Consider the following 19386-nt stretch of genomic DNA (forward strand, 5'->3'; position numbering starts at 1 on the left):
AAGGAAAAATGCGTGATGTTACTACTGGACAAACCATAGACGCATTTTAGGTATGGGAAAAGTATTTTTTTTTTCTTTATTTTTAGCCCAATGACCTAAAAATGTCTAAATCGTCAAAGTTCGGTTGTATCACAATTGCCATTTGAAATACGTTTTAAAAACTATTTTTGGGAATTGTGTAAGGTCCGGGGATAACAACAGTTTGGGGCGAAGGGTATATGCCTATACCTATAACATGTGATGTAGATTGTAGAGGAATCAATCTTCGTCGAAATGAGGAACTGAAACGAGATGGCCTGTAAAGGCGTCAAAAAGTCTGGGTGTAGAAGTAAAATAATAAAAAGCGATTCTAAAAGACCGAATTAAACAAATTTGACGTTTGACAAGCCACCTTCTTCAGAGAATATTTATCAAATATGTGGAGGTGGAAATTGTCGAGTGTAGTGTCTTCAGCGATCCGTGACCATTTACGCATGTGCAATTGTGCGTCTGTCAATGGATACCAGTGGCAAGCGGACGGGTTATTACTACGCCCACTTATTCACAACTTAGTTGGACTACAGAAATTTAGAACACAGAACAGTGCCTCCAAGTTATGCTACCTCTATTTGCAAGTAAGTTTTTGTAACATGCGACATACCGTTTTCGTGTACAATGCTGTTTACATTACATGTGTAAGTTTAACTGCATTTAACAAACTTTACTTGTGTTGCAGCTCGAGGAAGTGAAGGGTTATCTTTGGTGGAATGGGATTCAACATCCCAAGGTTTCAAAACAAAAATTGGGTAAATTCCAACATTTCCAAGAATATTAAGCATTGTATTAATGTACATTCTTTAGGTTATGTGATAAGCCAACAAGACTGATCAAGTTTTCAAAAGATGGGTCCATATTTGTGTGGTGTGATGGGGTCAAGTGAGTTTAAAAAACAATGCCTTGTTTTACTGTCTTATACTATGAATTTTTAGGTCATTTGTATATGACATTAATTCTCAAACAATAATTCACACATTAGAGGTACCAAAGGCCTCTGATCTGCTCTTTTCACCAAGAGGACATTGGTTGTGTACTTGGGAACCATTTGTTGGTATGTATTGTCTTTGAGAGATTTAATTTATTGACAATATTCACAATGATTATGTAGTCACGAAAAATAATCCGGGATTAAACAATGCAAAAATTTGGTGTGTCGAAAGTGGTGAATGCCTTACCAGCTTTGTTCAAAAAAGAAAATTGTGCTGGCAACCTGGTTGGTTAAAAGGAACAGAAGTACATGGAAGACATGTGGGAAATAGTGTTCATTTTTTTAACAACAATAAAATGGGTTAGTCAAAAAATCTGTACTTTGTAACCTGGGTATTCAGAACTGTTTCTTTTTCAAAGAAAAAATTGTGGAGAAATTTCATGTGGACAAATTGGAACTGTTTGAATTGTCGCCCAACACCAAACCTCCACACAGAGTTGCTTGTTATATCCGAGGAGCCAAGGGTGGGCCATCTTCAGTGAGAATTTTTGAGTACCCCAATTTTTCTCCTGACAATGTACTTGCAAACAAAAGTTTTTTCAAAGCTGACAGCGTAGGTCTATCATGAGTGTGTATCTATTATGGTAAGTCCTAATTGTTTGTTTTGTCCATTTTATTAAGGCTACTATTTTATGGAACAACAGAGGAACTGAAATACTAGTCAAAACAGCAGTTGATGTTGACACCACTGGAGAATCTTATTATGGGGAGCAGTCCCTCCATTTCATGTCTGTATCTGGTGAAACAGCAATTGTCAGTTTATGTATGTAAGAATGTTGTTGGGCCAATTTGTATTTTTATATGATCTAGAAACTTAAAATTATACTATAGCAAAAAAGGGACCGATCTATGATGCGCAATGGTCTCCAACGTCAAATCAGTTTTGTGTGGTGTTTGGATTCATGCCAGCTAAGGCATGCATATTGAACAGGAAATGCAATGTCATTTACGAGTTTGGTCCAACTCCTAAGAATGAGTGTTTCTATAATCCCCAAGTAAAAAAATGCTTGTTTTTTCTTGAAAAATTGTGTTTATTTGATTATATGCAAAATGTTTTTGCAGGGAAACCTGCTGATCTTGGCAGGTTTTGGCAACTTACGTGGAAACATTGAAGTGTGGGATTGTGAAAAAATGAAACAAGTTTCCCAATTTACTTCACCTGACACAACATATTTTGAATGGGCCAGTGATGGTGTTCACTTTTTGACTGCCACGACAGCGCCTAGGTTGCGTGTTAGCAATGGATACAAATTGTGGCACTACTCAGGTATCACTCTACACAAATTGATATAGTAACAAGGATGAAGCCTAATGTGTTTTGTTACCTGCAAAGATGGATTATTGCATGAAAAAGGAGTGGACACTGAACTATATCAGGTACTGTGGCAACCAAAACCGGAAGGAACGTATCCCATACCAGTGATCAAAAATGTTCCGAGGAGTGCTTTGATTAGCAAAGTTAAAGCTGAGAAACCAACTGCTTACATACCGCCGCATGCACGGGGCAATTCAAACTATTCCACTTCAAAGGTTAGACCAACTCCTTCATTAAGTAGTAAGCTTGATACAGGCCTTTTGTCAGACTTAATATAGGCATAAGCTGTGTTCAGGTACTCAGGTAAAAAATTTTGTTCGAATGGTATTTTTGGCTTTGATTTGATGACACTTTTGCTGCATAAAGATTTAATTTCTCTTTTAAAAAGTATAAACATGTCCTGTCTAGTAGAGAAGGAAAGCGATTTTACTAGAATTAACCCCAGTACGTTTAAAGTACATTGTTCCCATATTAGCATTATGTTCCACCACTGTCGCAGGGTTTGGCCCTGACGTCTTTGAAGCAGTTTTTGTATCTCACGTTCTCAGCGACGCTCATTCGCTCATATTGGAAACATTCTTATATCGAGTTTAAACAATTAGGTAGTAAATAAAATGTGCTTTAAACTTTTCAAGAGCATTGAGCCGGAAGAAGATATTGACGCCAAAGAAAGTCTTTCCAAAAGTGCACAGAAAAACAAAAAGAAGCGGGAAAACAAAAAGAAAGCTGCCAACACAAATGCGAGTCTTTCTAGCGAACAGCAGGACGTCGTCCAAATGGCAAAATATTTGTTAACAGAGACGTCTGTACCCCCATCAAGCGCAAATACAACAGCAAACGATAAAAAAATAAAGAACCTCAAAAAGGTAAGGCGTCGAAATCGCTTTTATATCGTGCTGATAACTTTGAAACAATTGTTCTTTGTAGAAATTGCAGGCAATCGAGAAACTCAAACAGCAACAAGCTGGAGGGAAACAACTTGAAAGGAACCAGCTTGAAAAGCTTGAAAGTGAGGACGCTGTAATCCAAGAACTAAAAGAACTTGAGTTGACAAGTTGAAATATATTTCCATCTACTTATAGTGTATCGTGCTGTGGTAACTTGAAAGCCTGGTTTAGACTATTGTGGAGGTATAGAAATGTTAGGAGACTATAATGTTGTTTTGCGTAGTTCGCCACCTGAATGTTTTTCGAGATAGACGCACTTGCACAGTCCCACTGTTTTAGTTATCTTGCATTGGCAAAAAACCCGTGGAAGCACTTTTTCTTTAAGAAATAAAGTGTGGCATATAACATATAAGGTGCGAATTCTCTAAGAATGTAATTAACACGGACCTTAAGAATAAGTGCTATTTTGATTGGCATCGTATGAAATACATGTGCCGATATAGAGTCCAGGTCAGAATAATATGTTGTTTATGTGTATTCGATGAAAATACCGACAATTTGGTGATTTCGTAATAGGACGAACACCGTGAAGAGATACTCTGTCAAAAATATTGAAAACAGCGTTGAGGGCATGATAAGCATTGAAAACTATTTGTTGGTACTGAAATTTAATGCGGTAAATGATTTTTTTTGCGAAAAAGCAAACAACACGCCTTAACCTCCAAGCGCCATTCTTGGAACACGCAACAGGTTAGAGATACTCTTAAATTTCTCGATTGGCCTTCCAACAAAAAAAATTAGGAGTTCCCTAATAACACGCATGTACAACAGCGAAAACTCCTGTTGCGGAAAAAATTCACGATCAGACAAAGCAGAAATTATCGAAGAATATAAGTACCAAGCACCAACAACGAAAATTAACGTTTAGACAACGAAAAACGTTTGGAATTAACGGCAACTAGCGTGGCTGGCATCTAGCCCACTTGGCTTTGGTGTGCGTTTCTACCGCGGCGATTAAGTCCCATGGTAAATAACAATAGCCAGACACTAAAGTTATCTGTCATGTACAACTAAAATAGATAAAAAAATTTCAATATTATAATCATTTGATGAATTTCTAAACTGACCCAGAGAATTAGGAGAACACATCTAAGATTTAATTTAGTGTATTTTGTTTCAAATGCTACGCTTTTCCCTACTAACGAGGCGGCAGAAGCGCCCATGCCAGTTGCGGCAACATTGTGCTATGTTGCGGCAACTTAGCTATCTTGCCGCAACTTAGCACTATGTTGCCGCAACTTAGCTATCTTGCCGCAACTTATTAGCTCTATGTTGCCGCAACTTAGCTATCTTGCCGCAACTTATTAGCTCTATGTTGCCGCAACTTAGCTATCTTGCCGCAACTTAGCTCTATGTTGCCGCAACTTAGCACTATGTTGCCGCAACTTAGCTATCTTGCCGCAACTTAGCACTATGTTGCCGCAACTTAGCTATCTTGCCGCAACTTATTAGCTCTATGTTGCCGCAACTTAGCTATCTTGCCGCAACTTAGCTCTATGTTGCCGCAACTTAGCACTATGTTGCCGCAACTTAGCTATCTTGCCGCAACTTATTAGCTCTATGTTGCCGCAACTTAGCTATCTTGCCGCAACTTATTAGCTCTATGTTGCCGCAACTTAGCTATCTTGCCGCAACTTAGCACTATGTTGCCGCAACTTAGCACTATGTTGCGGCAACTTAGCTATCTTGCAGCAACTTAGCTCTATGTTGCGACAAGATAATTTTTTTCAAAACGGCGCCCCATATGTAACACCCAGACGCGTCATAGTTGCCGTTACTTCCAGACTTTTTTCTTTGCCCATACGTAAATGTTCGTTTTTGGTGCTTTATACACATATTTCTCGACAATTTCTGCTTTGTCTGAACCTGAAATTTTTCCCAAAAGGGGTTTCCACTGCGGTTTGCCTTTTATTTTGAAACTCCTATCTAAATCAATGCATTTTCAGTCAATCTTTAACTGTACAATTATGACGCCAGGCCCATTATTGTCGCGAAATTGGAACCATGAATTAGTAGAAACAGTTTTGTAAATGTTCGCGGGCAATGTTCTTCTTCACAATAGAGTAACTGTTCCCAACCGGGGTTAAAAATTTACCCTTTGGGGGTAAAATTTGCAAAATTTTTACTGTACGGCGTGTAGTCTTTGATCGGTTATGCTTTGTCTAAAACATAACTTATTTTTACATTATTTCTTTGCTTCTCTGCAGTGTTTTTAAGTTCGGCAATTTCGTTCGGGCATACATTTCAAAACCTCTCTTTGCTTTTACAACAATTTTGCAAATTTAGAAAATTAAAACATATCGGGTAAATTTTGTCTTCAATGGCTGCCAGGGAATATATTGGAGAAAAAATGTTGGGAATGTTGCAATAGAGCATTATTATACTATTTTTATTAAGTTTAGTTTGAAGGAGAGTTCTGGACACAAACAAAATTTCATGTTGCTACCTAGTAAAACAGCAAAGCTGCCCACGTTCAACGTTTTGCTAAATTATTCTAAACTCGGGTGCAAAAAGTATCTGGAGTTAAGTAGTTAAATAAAAAAGCCAAAGCTAGAATGCTGTTCATCATAATGCTGGTAAACGTTTCGAACTGATACAGCATAGAGTACTGATGATGAACCCTGTAGGTATAGGCTGCATATCAGTATGACCGTATCTATGTGACGTCATGTTTGTTGTGACGTAATTTGGGTTTCACCGATATATCTAAATCTGAAACTCTGTAGATACTTAGGGACGGTACGGTATGTTTGATTCCGCAATTTAGACCCCTTGGATTTGTCCAACAAAATTTACCATTAGGTTGTGCAAACAGGTCCAACAAAATTTTTAATGAACCAGCAACGTATTGTGTCAATTTGTAGGCTACAACAATATGAGTGTTCATGTTACATAAATAAAAAATCATGCCCAAACGTTTTGCAAACCGCGGAAAGAAGCAAAGAGGTAGAGGCCTACATGAAACAGAAGATCCTGCCAGTTTGCAAAATCCAAGCATAGAAGGTGAAAATGATGATGACGATAAAGAACGTCACACAATCAACTATCCCATGGCAATGTGGGATTTGCAACACTGTGATCCAAAGAAATGCAGCGGGCGCAAGTTGGCAAGAAAGGGATTAGTCAAACTTCTACGCCTGCAACATAGATTTGCAGGCATAGTTTTAAGTCCAATGGCCACCGACTATGTTTCAGCTGGTGACCGGCAAATTATCTCTAGACATGGCGTTGCTGTTATTGACTGTTCATGGGCTCGCCTCGAGGATACTCCATTTTCTAAAATGAAAGGTGGTTATCCTAGACTTCTCCCCTATTTGGTAGCATGCAATCCCATAAATTATGGAAAACCTTGCAAACTTTCCTGTGTCGAAGCATTTGCTGCAACTTTGTACATTACTGGTTTTGTTGAAGATGCTGAATTTATCCTCAAACTTTTTAAGTGGGGACATGGGTTTCTTTCACTAAATGAGGATTTATTAACATTGTATCAGTCATGTTCCAGTTCTGCAGAAATCATTGCATGTGAGAAGAAATGGTTAGATGAAAACTCTAGAACAGACCATGATTCTGACAGAGACCCACTAGATATAGACTTCTCGCTAGAATGTGGAAACCCAAATCGCCTAGTACATGCTAATCAACATTCTAGCAGTTCAGACAGCGACTAATTTTTTTTCCTTTTGTATTAGCATTCCGTGTCTAGGACAGGCTAGTAACTGCTACACATGCCTTGTTAAATTGAACTAAACTTCAACTCAATAGATGTGCATATTGAATTTTTTTTTGTTTTGCATGTGTATAACTCCAATGTGTTTTTATGTTTGCAAAAGTTAACATTAACTGCAAAACAGCACAATGAGTGAAAATGATGCCCAGAAACTAAAACCAACAAAGTCCATTCTGAACTGGATGCCTAAAGTAGGAAAAAGCCTAAATGAACCAGAACGCCACAAGTTCAGAATGCTTGAAGAATCCCATGAAAGACCTTTCATGTGAGTGTAATTCGTGCTACATGCTAGGATAAATCCAATGCTCAAAAGATAAATATGTGAATGTTTAGGCCTTATCACCTTTGTGACCGGGAAATGTTTGCATTTATGCTGTGTGGGAGAAATATGGAACGAGATCATGCACGTGTAGCATGTGCTGAAGAATTTCACGACATGGTTGATTGCTATTCACTGCACACACAGGTAAACAATTATTGTTGTAATAATACAAGTAAGCAATAATTGTATGACAAATCAATAATAACTATTATTAACGATCTACACCAGTGGCCGTAACACCTCATTGCAAATAAAAAATAAGTTTTCAACATCAAACTGCCTCCTTAACTAATTTTCAGCTACACCCACCACTAATTGCAAAAACTGCCTAAAATACATTCATTTTCTTTCTGCTCCTGTAATTGCAATATGGACACCGATGCAACTTTACTAGATTATATTTTGGTAAAAAAAAAATGTTATACAGGTGCAATATAAAATAAAACATTTTGAAGAAATAAGCTGTGTATCAATTTACACCAAAACAATAAGTGCATAAATATTGAAGAACCCAACCACACCCAACCTAGTACGGTTTTTATTACTTCAACTAAACATGAATAAGTGATTTTTTGTGTAGGAACGGGGCCGTATTCGTCTTATGATGGCAAGTCAGAAAGTTGGTGACAAAATTCCAAGGAAATCAGCACAGTTTTGGCAATACTGATTATATTATTCGGAGCTTGCGGTTTTTGTTATTATATTGTGAGTGATAAATTAAACTATTGATACATTGCTTGAAGTTTTCCATCTTGCAATGAAATGGTGTAATGCTTGTTGAAGAGACTGGTTCTTGCTTATCAAATTTAAAGCAATACCAAGAAGAACCAAAGCTCCTCCCCAAATGTAGCTGCAAGATATTAATGTGTAAAAACTAGCAGTAGAAAAAGGGGTATTATCATACATACTTACTGTACAGTGAATGGCTTTGTAAAGAATATAAAGGAAAGAACAATGGTAACAGCTTTTCGACAAGTTGTCACAGTGACTGCAGGCAGAGCACCAAATGTACGGACAATTTGAAGAACAAACAAAATGCCGATATATCCAGTAACAGAAAAGACAAATATCATGAAAACACAATGAAGATTCTGCATGTCATGGATAAGTTCATGAAGTGGAATAAAACATTTCACTGACAGTAGAAAAAACATACCTTTATTAAAAAAAGGAACAGCCGAAGAGTTTCGTTTTGCCATAAGTGACCAAACAGGAGAATTAAAAATCCAATACCATAAGAGTAAAACACAACTTCGTCATTTGTGCAATTGTATTTTCTCATGGTTAGTTCTTGAAAGTTTCCTAAATGATGTACCAATTAGTTCTTGTCTATTTATAAGCAATATTTTAATTGGGCATGTGTATACCTATAAAAGCATCACAGCACAACGCCAGTGATATTAAAATCACACCAGTTGCATCAAAGTTTGGAGATACTTTATTATCGCCCCAAGTAAATATAATTAGTCCCACAGACATTGCAATACATGCTAGAAAGTCAAGCAATTTATATTCTTTTCCTGAAAAAAAAGGACAAAAATATTTGTAATTTGCTTTCAAACTTATGTAAACCAACTTACTCTGAATCAGAATACCACCAACCATTACAGGTATTAGTTTGCTGGACTTAAAAATTACTTGTGTTGGATAGTTCAAATAACCCAATGATGTGTTGGAAAATCCCATTGTGCCAATAGTAAGGAATGCAAGAAGAATGTATGACTTAATTGGAGCTCTAGAAACAAACTAGGTGAGTTTTGCATCTTAAACACAATGTATTTTGGGGTTTGATAACACATGGTTTTATCTTTTCTCAAGTCATTTTTCCAAATAATATTCAGTGTGAAATTCCTGTTGCTGCCAGGCATATTGCAATTAAAAATGTACTGCTCTTCTGGCATAAACGTTTATGCCAGAAGAGCAGTACATTTTTAATTGTAATATTCAGTGTTTTATATGCAAAATAAAATGATTTGTTTTTTATACTTCATGTAATGAAAGAATAACAGTTATTAAATTGTTAGATTTTCTAGCATAACTTATACTTTCTATAAGTTCCTGAGTTGGAGATACGTTCCCGCAGCCCAAATAATGAGTAGAGGCCAAACTGAAGAAGGGTGACAAACATGCCATTCTTTTTCAGCTCATCCACATGAAAAATTAGTTCCTGCAAAAGAAGTAATTCAAAATTAATTTGCTAATTACATTAAACAAATACAACTAAAATAGTAACAAAATTTGACATAATCTTACCTGACAATAACCATAAAGTATGAATAACACAAATATGAAAGATACACACAACAGAAACTGACTGCTTCTGGACAAGTGTGTGATGTCAAGTCCACATATGCCTGTTTGGGGGGATTTACCACTTGTGGTTAAAGGTACAGAAGAAGGTTGTTTAGTTGGAAGCAAATTCATGATGATCCCCCTAATACATTCATCACCTTATAGCCAAACCCACAATCCTATGTCAATACGATACCTATAAACGGGTTGGCTACATCATACCAACATTATAATCACAGGTTCGCTTATTTTTGTTAATATTAACACTAAGAATAACCTAATATGCTTGGTGGCAAGAAGGCACGTACTGTTCAAATGCCACGTAGGCTCTCTGATACAATCTCACCTACCTGCAGTATGCAGTGATTTTGTTTTTGCCGGCAGGTCCATAAATCGAAAACATTGTAACGCATGATTGCACATCTGATTGAAACATGCCACAAGTACAACAATACACGTTTAAATTTGCAGCCCGTGGTGTAAAAAAAATATATATTTGGCAACCACGTACGTAACCTCAGGTATATTGCAAGCACAACTGAAGCTTACTTTTTTTGCTCTGGACTGTGTATAATACAATCTTTTGTGTGGACGGTAAACATGTTGTGAATGAGTGCGCATGATAATCGTCTTAGTTGAACAATTTCCATGTAGTATTTATATTCTATGTCATGAAAACAATGGTGCTATTACCTGCACCAGGGGTTTTGGGTGTGAGTCGCATTTTAGAACTGTTTATTTGCGCAGACGGCGACAATTTTGATACGCATCAAAGCCCATTTTTGTATGTATTTTGCTTATCGAAACTGCCTGCAACGATGTTTTATGCCAACAAAATGCCCCTGCAGGACTGAACTACACAGAATGTATTCCAGTAAACTAGAATATACGAAAATGTGTCATTTTCGCATTTATGTCGCGGGCCGCACGTTGGGCACCCCTGTCGTATACAAACCCAATTTAATCGATACAACATGATCGATACAATATAAAATTTTCGTAGGTTCCAGTGAACTGCAAAATATTTTGTTCGGGCCTTAGGTTAAAACGAAATCGGGCCGTTCTTTTGGCCGAAATTAAATTGTACGAGTTCGAGCCAAAAATGTTGGGCTCGATTGCAACTATATTTATGGAGCGGTTTGCTTTGAAATTGGCACCAAAGAAAATTTGTAACCGGAAAGCAATGTGTAATTTCGCAACATCTCAAATTTTGTATAAGCTGCAAACATATGGCCATTATTTCGACCTATAAGGTCTCATCAGTGCAGCTGGTGTGACTGTCAGACGACTTTGCTGACCAAACGGCTAAGCAAAGACTTCCACTTTGTGCTAACTAACAATCACCGTCATCCGTTGGGCACCAAAATAGGTGCAACCTTACGGAGAAAACAAGGTGGATACACTATGGCCAAGCAAAGCTCAGCCAATAGTGCCGTCATCCCCCGTGTCACAATAATCATATGATAAGCAAAGTGGATCCAATAATATGAACTCAAATTTTGTTTGTAAAATTGCAGAAGACTTTAACGGGTTTAACTATTATTTATTCAGTGTTCTTTACGCATCCAAAACAATCCATCCTTTCTTGTGTTATTTCCCAGGATGTTAATATTCTCCATTTTGTTTTAATACTGCTGAGGTTTCAAGCCGTTTAGTGCGTTTGACTGGTTGTGCAGATAACCCTTTCGTGTCCCAAAAAGTGTACTGCATTAACCAACGTGCGTAAAGACACGCGCCAAGGTCAGCCAAAGCCTATTATTCATTCGCCATTGTTACGCCACACAACTGTTTTAGAGCTATCTCGCTCCTCCGAGGGGCAGAAAGTGGCGCAATTAGTCAAATACCTCGGGATTGTATTCAGTTGAACCATTGCACGCACGATGTTGCAATTCAAGTGCAATGTCCCCGCACTTGTGACGAACCAAGCATATTGGGAAATTCTTTCAAAAGTTTGTGAATAAACGTATAGATTTGAACATGGAAGAGATTATGAGATAAACACGTGCACACGTGCCACCCACGTGTTTATTTCTGCCGCTAGAACATGCCTGTACTCTATTATGCGTAACTTACAGTAGTTTTCAACAGAGTTTGTAAATATGTTGCAAACAACAAGATCCATTGAATCGCCAGTGAGAAATACCGTTCCGAACCGAATTATTACAAAGGAAAGTGGTCGTGCGCTGCTTAACGTGAAGCATACCCATGTAATTTGAATTCTTGCGCTGCTTTATCTTATATTTAACCCTTTTTGCCGTTTTTTTGTCTTTTTGCTTAGCCTTTTTTTCAATTGTACGCCTTTAGCGTCTTTTTTTTTCAACAAAAAAAAACTTACAGTAGTTGTTTTATTCGTTGTTTGTTATTTATGTTTTCTACCAGGTCTTGATATTTCCTTTATTGTTCACACGTTACGTTAACTGCTAGCAAATACCCTACAATCTCTACAACTTCATTTACTGTCAATTGAATCACTTTTGTACAGTTCTTATTTTCTTTAATTTTTCGTATTCATCTTTATGTTTCCTCTTAATCTTGTGTTGTTTAAAGAATTAGACCATGGGGTGACGCTTGCGGGCACCGAAAATCGAAAGGTTATTCCAGCGTCTCCCTGCCCACACACACCTCCATCACTTTCTTTCCGAATTTATTATCGTGTTTGGGCAAAAATAAACCAATGAATGAGATTATTTTGCGACTTTTTGTGACGTGTGTCGCAATGCTGTGTTTACAGGAAGTCAGTGACGTAGAAGAAGGCGATGAATCCCCAATTTCACCACAGGAAGTTAAACAACATGTTTGGAAGAGTTTGCTTGGCTTACCATCAACATATGTCTGAATGTCTTTGATGAAATGATTGTTTTGTTTTTGTGTGTCCACTGCATAGTTGTCTAAAAAACTAATCTTGTGCCGGACCGCTGATAAACGAGCAAATTGATTGACTTTGTCAATCACCCTTCTGTATAAAGTTTTAAGGAGGGGTGTTGGAAAACATAATAACTAAACAAGGTATTGTCTTTAGCCTAGAATTGTTCCTGAGTGTTTTATTGCAACAGATTGACACCAACATCGCGTCACAGGGTTGATCGTCGACACCGCAGCGCCAAGTGAGACTAAGCGGTCGCCTTCTTCTCGTTGCGGTGCCGGTCGAGTGGTACATTTATACGAGGGAAAAGTTGGCTCAGTAGTCAGTCCAATCGTTTGGTCAAGAAGTTGGTGCAACTCGTTGTGATAAAATGTCCGCTTTGCAGCCGAATAATTTACTTCATAACTTTGTGCCGTTGCTAGTTCCCGGTGGTGAAACGTCCACTGGGCAGTCAACAAGTTTTGAGACGACAGTCGGAGTGAACGTCAAAGAAATTATGGAGACCACGGGTTCTATACCGGTAGTGAGCGAGGGCTCTACCTTTACTGTGGCAGCATGGAATTATACTGAACAACAAATGGAGATGAATTTGTGCAAGGACAATGATGTGAGAAGAGTGACGTTGGCGGAAGCGATTGCTTGCATGATATCGTTACTAACTGTGTTGGAAAACTTTGTCGTGCTGGCAGCGATAGTAAAGGGTCCAAGGAGCTTGCGTAAACCACCATACTGGTTCATTGCCAGCTTGGCAGCTGCTGATCTTCTCACTGGTCTTGAAGTCGTCCTTGCAATCTTTGTTCCAGTTGGAAGCTCCCCGTTATCACGGATTGCTTTAAAGGCGAGTCTCATTTGTTTTTAACTTAAACCATTTAGGCGATGTAGCACACCCTTCGTTCTTCTCGGTAAATTAGCTTAGGCTCGATCAATGCGTGCCGTTTGCATCCGTGAAATTTGACACCAAACGTGCCTTAGCGCTGTGAGAATAGCGACCCGTGCTACAGGACCGACCGAATTTTTTCAACATTGCAAAAAAACGCGGTTGACATCTGCCTCATGAGGCGTGTGTTTCAGTTAAATTTGATAAACTATTTTCGGGCGCCATGTGATATCACGGGCAGATTCGCTGTGCTGTATATTGTCATGTGGTGTTTGGGTAAATGAACGCGGCGGGTCTGGGACACACTATTTATCACTCTTATGCCCATTCAGAACCTAACATCGATTTTTTATTTGCTTGCAGGGCATGCCGGTCTTTACATTCATCGTATCCATAAACAGTCTGGCGCTGGTGTCTTTCGATCGCTATTTGCGAATAACCCGACACTTGGACTACGAAAAACTGCTCACTCGCCGCCTGGTCATCCTATTGATTGTGATGTCCTGGTTAACATCATTCGCGGGGGCCCTGATAGCGCCACTGCTCGGTTGGTCATGTGCCGAGCAGCACTGCTGCGCCAATGACGGTAAGTTTGGCGCAACGTCCTTCTTGCGAAAGCGTATAGCACAAGTTACGCGCAAACGACTTCCCGTCTGGGTGCCTTTGCGCCACAACATGTAACACTTCCATTGTTTTCCTTGATATGCAGACAATATCAGACCTTATGAACAATCATTTGGTTGCAGGTGTTTGCGTGTGCATGCGCCAACAATATGGATCAGAAGTTTGCGACGAGCTCTGTTCCCAGTCGTTTGTGCCCTTCACGAAATCCTACATCATTAGCGGGGTTGCGTATTTCATTCTCTCCATCATTGTAATGGTTTATTTCTACGCGTCACTCTTTATGGTGGTGAAAAAGAAAACGTTTGGCAACAGCAGAAGCAGCAGCAGCAGCTCCACGGGCGATTCAAAATCGAAGGTAACTAAACAATTCCCGGTACTTCGCAGTTTTGCATCATATCAAAATAATGGGAAACAGCTCGTGGGTTACCAGCGCAAAATAACTTTAAAAATTTCACACCGAAACTCACTTTCCCGCGACATCATGTACTGGTGCTTACCAACACGTGTTTTTACTAGATATTGCCGTTCAACCAGGTGTAATAAGACGTGCACGGTTAAACAAAAATGGAAGTCGATATTTGGTACTCTTGCGGCTATCAAATCTATTTACTAACCTGGTTTGACGTCACGTGTTTCCGTTCGACTGATAGCTGCAAATGGCGGGAATATTTAAGACCCCCGCATGAAAGGAAATGACAGTCTTATATACTTGACGTGTTTTACGTGACAAGACTGTGGTACAATGTGACATGACGGACTACAAGCGACTTTTTACAATAGTTTCACAGCACCAATCAACAACCCAACACTTAAGTTCAGGCATTTTACAAAATGCAAAACGTGTAGAGATCGACCCAGACGATATGAATAAATGGTACTTAATTGTGACGTTGTACAAAAACAATCGTTTGGATCGGGTTCAACAAAAATCAACCAAATTAGAACGAAATACGCTGGATGTAGGAAATGTCGCAGTGCACGAAGCTCATCCAGCGCCACTTTCGCAACGCGGACTTGACAGCCTTTGTCGCCATTCACTTCCGCCTACAGCTCGATACAATAGCTTAGTGCCAAGTGGTTGTTGTCGAATGCTGACACTTCATAGTACCTTTCGAGCTGGGAAATAATATTTTTTCGTTGATTTTGGCACATTTTCTGACCACATCATGACATAAATTGCGTCACGGCCACAGTATGTTATGACACCGCCCCGTAGTTGTTCAATGTCGTGGGGCCGAACCGTGGGAACCGTTTCACACCGGTTGAAGCTGCCAATAGCCGACTTGTTCAAGTTCCCAATGCACATTTTTTTGTACACTCGGGACGCCATGCGAATTACCCAAACCGCGTTCATGGTGTCGCGAGGCGCAATTCTTCTGTCATCCGATGGTTTCCGCTTAAATCACGCCTATGCGCTGCTTTGTAGCTCACCACAGTTGAACCCCATGCTGTGACCAAATTACGCGCAATTTAACTTCATACAGAAGGCGGAGAGTTTTTTTCTATTTGAATTAAATTATATTTACTACTTATTGCAGGGTGGACATCGTTTCTCGTCGGTAAGTTGCTGAACGCGTTTTTAGTTGGGAGCGTTTGCCGCTCATTACAAACTGGCCTTGAACTTAATTTAGTTGCAGTGCATGTGGGGCCAAAGGTTTGTCGAATCTTTCCGATGTTTTTGCATGAAGCAGCGACAAATCTTTGGACTGTAGTATAGTTTCAGCACTTAGCAAATAGTGTGCATGCGATTTACCGCGCACTTGGCTGGTAAATGGATTTCCCCTGGCATTGACTAGCCGCCAAGATTTTTTTTAGTTTTTTTTCGTGAACCGCTTGTGTCAACCACATCAAGGCTGCACTGTTAATGGCAAGCGGCCTTTTTTGTTTATAGAAGAGGGAAGTTCAGTTGACGAAGACGCTCATCATCACTCTGGGGATATTCGTTCTCTGCTGGCTGCCGTTAATGGCTTTGTTTGTTGCTGATATGATTATCACCTACAGAACCGACCAGTTGAGCAACGGTAAATAACATTTTACATTGAAATATCAAATTCGAAATCTGTCGTGCAACAGATTCGCAAACGGGAAAAATAATTGTTGGCACAAATCGGTTGAACTGAAAAATTATTGATGCTTCATTTTGACTGAGAAAATTTACAAATTTTGGAAGTTAACTGCGTTTGAAAGTTATCAAAAACAAAACCGCCTTAATGCAAGAAGACATTTATAAATATGAAAAAATTAATTGATAAGCAATATTTTCGATGTTCTCAGGACTCGAATTGTTGCAATCCACAAATCTAGTTTTCACGATGTAGGGTAACAATTTTCTCGCGTTGTATATTGGGAATTCGCTGGCGCAGAGTGTGCCCTTTGTCGCCCAGAACCGGCGATTCGGTCATCCACTTTGGTTCGTTGCCAAAATGACTTGGCGGCGACATTTTTGCTAATTCCAAAATGGGACGAACCTCGCAAACTCATGTTTTCTCGAGATTGGGATGAGGTTGACTCGGGCGCAACGGTTTTGGCGACCCGAATAAGGAAACACTGTAGCCAGCGCAAACGGCACGCAGACATGGCTGGCGACGTGATCCCATCTTCCCAGCGTCGGTTGGACTTTGCCAAACTGTTAACAAATCGCTCTTATTTTTCAGTGTTTGACTACGCCCTCGTACCGACCGTCATAAACAGCTTCCTCAATCCCATCATCTACTCGGTGCGACTCCCGCGCATGCGTGACACCATACAACGGATCGCACTGCCGTGCATCTTTGGCCGATCGGACAGGTAAATTGTTGCAAAAATATACCATGCAGCTCACGGGCAAGTGCATCGTCATTTGCGAATCACTTTGGCTTCCGAACCAAATTTGAGAAAATGCGATGTGAGTTCAATTGAGAGCTATTTGTTTCCGATTGTTGCTGCGTGCTAATTTACTTCCGGTGCTCAGCGTCTGATCTTTGGGGGCAATGGGCTGACAGAAGCCATTCGAACGCACTCGGAAACTGTCCACTAATTGTCAACTAATGCTTCCGCTTGCGCAAAATGTTAATAGTTTATTCAAGCATTCAGTTTATGCAACAATCAATTTTCTGCAAAGTGTGTAGGATTAGTGAAATGCACCTGTAGTTGCGACTGTGCATGGTTTGCAAAGTATCTACATATGTATGTCATTGGCGTTGTAAAATTCATCACAGTAAAACAACGTCGTCGTACAAACCAGTGCATTAATTCTAGCATTTCCCTCGTCCGTCCCATCTTCCTGTCAACAAACTGATGACGCATATATGTTAAAACGCATGAAGCGTGACTTATTCAATGCAGATGGTATGGTAAGCCGGAAAATCGTCACAGCTCCATGATGTAAAATAGTGATGGACCCCTGATGGTGTGACCACACGTAAGCCACAAACCACTCGACAAATATGTGTGACAAAATATTGTGCCGTCAATTTTGGTCATTTTATTCATATTTACCACAACGTTTTTCTTTACTGCTATATTGTCAGCTTTCAGCTGCCACATTGGGCGGTGAAATTTTGTCAGGTGATATAATTACACTAATCGTATGTGGAAGCCGAGGCAGGTTAACCTTATTAGGACAAAAATGCACCCCCTGACACCTGATGTTAAAGCAACAAGGAATTGCTTCTTGGCGTGCGGTGCGGACGTCCGTTGGGCCGAAACGTGTCGCCACCTCGTCATTTAACTGAAACCCTTTCGTCGGCGTTGTTTTTCGTTGAAAATAAATGAGAATGTAAACAACGCTTTTGCGGGAAGTCGCTGACGGTTTGGCTTGTCGCGATAAACAAAATACTTCCTATTTCATGAGTTGAGTTGTCGCTCGCAGCGCGCCGAACTTCATTCGATTGCCATTGCGCAAACATCTGACATTTCCGGGCGAAGGGGGGAGCGGTTTGCTGCTGCTTGATTTCTGTTTGAGTGGCACAAGTTTTTGAGCCCATTCACGCCAGCAAATTTATTTTAACCCACGTAATCATTATGGTTTGTACATATTCGCAATGTTTGAACTCGAAGTTAAACAAATCACGATTGAATTCATTTTGGGTAAATTTTTTTACACCACAACCAAAGTCATTGATGGGTTTCTGTTTAGGTTACGAGGAGCCTGGGCAACAAATACATCTTACGATCGATCGATCCACAGAAGGTCGGTGAGAAAACGAATCGAAAAACTGAAAGGTGGATCGGATGAAAGCAGCAACGCGAGCTCGCGATCGGCCAGCAGACAGGCCCGATCCCGCCTCGCTTCTAACCGCTCCATCAACAGCGAAATGTCCCTCAGCCGCGAGTCCACTATCAACACGCCACTGGCCAATTGACGAACCGACCTGTAGCTTGTGACCTGACCGCACAACCCAAGGGAACCAATGACTCAGGTCTGCGTGCATTCTCCCAGGTCTGAAGTTCCTAGCACGGCTTTGACGCAAGAGGTCCGTCCAGACAATACCAGTAAACGCAGGTGTCCAGGTTGAGCGATTGCACCCACATTTCGACACTGTTCTGAGCAGCCGGCGAACTTTTTACCTTCCGCCTATTGCCAGGCTTTTTCCGACCAAAGATGCAATTTTGGCCATAGCATTCGTTCATCGATGCGTGTCGTGCAATACGGCACGTAATTTGTGGTTGCCAATAAGTGGGTTGGAGTAAGAACCGAGGGTCGATTTCAGTATTGCTTTTTGTACATTTCAAGTTATGCTTGTTCCCCCAACAATCGACCAATAAATTTATATAAAGAAGGCGATGTAACGGGGTAGAAATACCCTAAATTGGTCGGAATTGACATAGCCAAGCAGTTTGAACAAGCAAGATACTTCCAGCATTTGTTTACGAAACGTACTATATTTGTGTTTTTCGCGGCGCACCTTTTTCTTTTTCTTTTGCATAAAACGTCGCTTTTTTGTCTGTCCTTCCTACGTATTTATCGCTGTAAAGTTCTTTTGCATTTAGTTTGCCATTTGTTTTGTTGCAATGTAATAAACTTGAGAATTGTCCCAACCTCTCTCAAAATAGCACAAAGGCAGATGTGAGAATGAAATTCCGGGTCTCTCGTTCCGAGATGGTCTGTTTATCGATGCTGCAGGCCAGTAAACAACGCGATCTGCTGTTGGGACATGACTTATTGGGACCCGAAAGCACCGCGTATCGTGACTCGCAACGGATGCATCGCGTAGCGGAAAAAACAAGACGCGTGAATCGGCTACGTGAATCGGCCAGTTATAGAAGCCTGTTGTTGACACTGCATTGGATGGGTAATGTGTTCCCAGTTTGCAAGGTCATAAACATCCAAGGCATTCTGAAAAGTTCTTTTTGGGCACCTTCTCCTCACGTTGGAAGCGTTCCGTTTCTACTACATTGCATGCATCCGGCCAGG

General features: G+C 40.0%; 5 protein-coding genes across 7 annotated transcripts; 4 read left to right on the forward strand and 1 right to left on the reverse strand.

Moving 5' to 3' along the window:
* Positions 1 to 345: 345 nt before the first annotated feature.
* Positions 346 to 3740, forward strand: LOC145900570 (eukaryotic translation initiation factor 2A-like). Its single transcript, XM_082988867.1, has 12 exons — positions 346 to 614; positions 716 to 785; positions 841 to 915; positions 969 to 1087; positions 1145 to 1324; positions 1384 to 1577; positions 1646 to 1787; positions 1856 to 2019; positions 2087 to 2291; positions 2358 to 2554; positions 2975 to 3205; positions 3267 to 3740. Exons 1-12 carry the CDS (start codon positions 596 to 598, stop codon positions 3396 to 3398), a joined length of 1728 nt encoding a protein of 575 aa, XP_082844993.1. The 5' UTR covers positions 346 to 595; the 3' UTR covers positions 3399 to 3740.
* Positions 3741 to 5867: 2127 nt separating this feature from the next.
* On the forward strand, positions 5868 to 7109 carry LOC145911108 (18S rRNA aminocarboxypropyltransferase-like). The gene has a single exon (XM_082998742.1). The coding sequence runs from the start codon at positions 6193 to 6195 to the stop codon at positions 6952 to 6954; it is 762 nt and encodes a 253-aa protein (XP_082854868.1). The 5' UTR covers positions 5868 to 6192; the 3' UTR covers positions 6955 to 7109.
* LOC145912047 (uncharacterized) lies at positions 6992 to 8071 on the forward strand. Its single transcript, XM_082999824.1, has 3 exons — positions 6992 to 7278; positions 7347 to 7479; positions 7916 to 8071. The coding sequence occupies exons 1-3, from the start codon at positions 7142 to 7144 to the stop codon at positions 8000 to 8002; spliced, it is 357 nt and encodes a 118-aa protein (XP_082855950.1). The 5' UTR covers positions 6992 to 7141; the 3' UTR covers positions 8003 to 8071.
* Positions 8046 to 10000, reverse strand: LOC145909373 (adenosine 3'-phospho 5'-phosphosulfate transporter 2-like). 2 transcript variants are annotated; one of them, XM_082997066.1, is made up of 8 exons: positions 9978 to 10000; positions 9589 to 9823; positions 9381 to 9502; positions 8916 to 9070; positions 8703 to 8855; positions 8492 to 8637; positions 8248 to 8426; positions 8046 to 8185 (listed from the first exon to the last, which is right to left on the reverse strand). In XM_082997066.1, exons 2-8 carry the CDS (start codon positions 9757 to 9759, stop codon positions 8053 to 8055), a joined length of 1059 nt encoding a protein of 352 aa, XP_082853192.1. In that variant the 5' UTR covers positions 9760 to 9823; positions 9978 to 10000; the 3' UTR covers positions 8046 to 8052. The 2 variants fall into 2 exon arrangements, with proteins under 2 accessions (XP_082853192.1, XP_082853728.1); XM_082997602.1 differs by lacking the exon at positions 9978 to 10000 and having other exon boundaries at positions 8748 to 8855; positions 9589 to 9967.
* A 2825-nt stretch (positions 10001 to 12825) lies between these two features.
* LOC145896382 (cannabinoid receptor 2-like) lies at positions 12826 to 19002 on the forward strand. Of its 2 annotated transcripts, XM_082985098.1 has the most exons (7): positions 12826 to 13328; positions 13731 to 13953; positions 14114 to 14346; positions 15530 to 15550; positions 15883 to 16012; positions 16646 to 16778; positions 18109 to 19002. In XM_082985098.1, exons 1-7 carry the CDS (start codon positions 12861 to 12863, stop codon positions 18332 to 18334), a joined length of 1434 nt encoding a protein of 477 aa, XP_082841224.1. In that variant the 5' UTR covers positions 12826 to 12860; the 3' UTR covers positions 18335 to 19002. The 2 variants fall into 2 exon arrangements, with proteins under 2 accessions (XP_082841224.1, XP_082841225.1); XM_082985099.1 differs by lacking the exon at positions 15530 to 15550.
* Positions 19003 to 19386: the final 384 nt, after the last annotated feature.

Source organism: Ascidia mentula, chromosome 1, assembly GCF_947561715.1.
Source record: "Ascidia mentula chromosome 1, kaAscMent1.1, whole genome shotgun sequence".
NCBI classification, from domain to species: domain Eukaryota; kingdom Metazoa; phylum Chordata; class Ascidiacea; order Phlebobranchia; family Ascidiidae; genus Ascidia; species Ascidia mentula.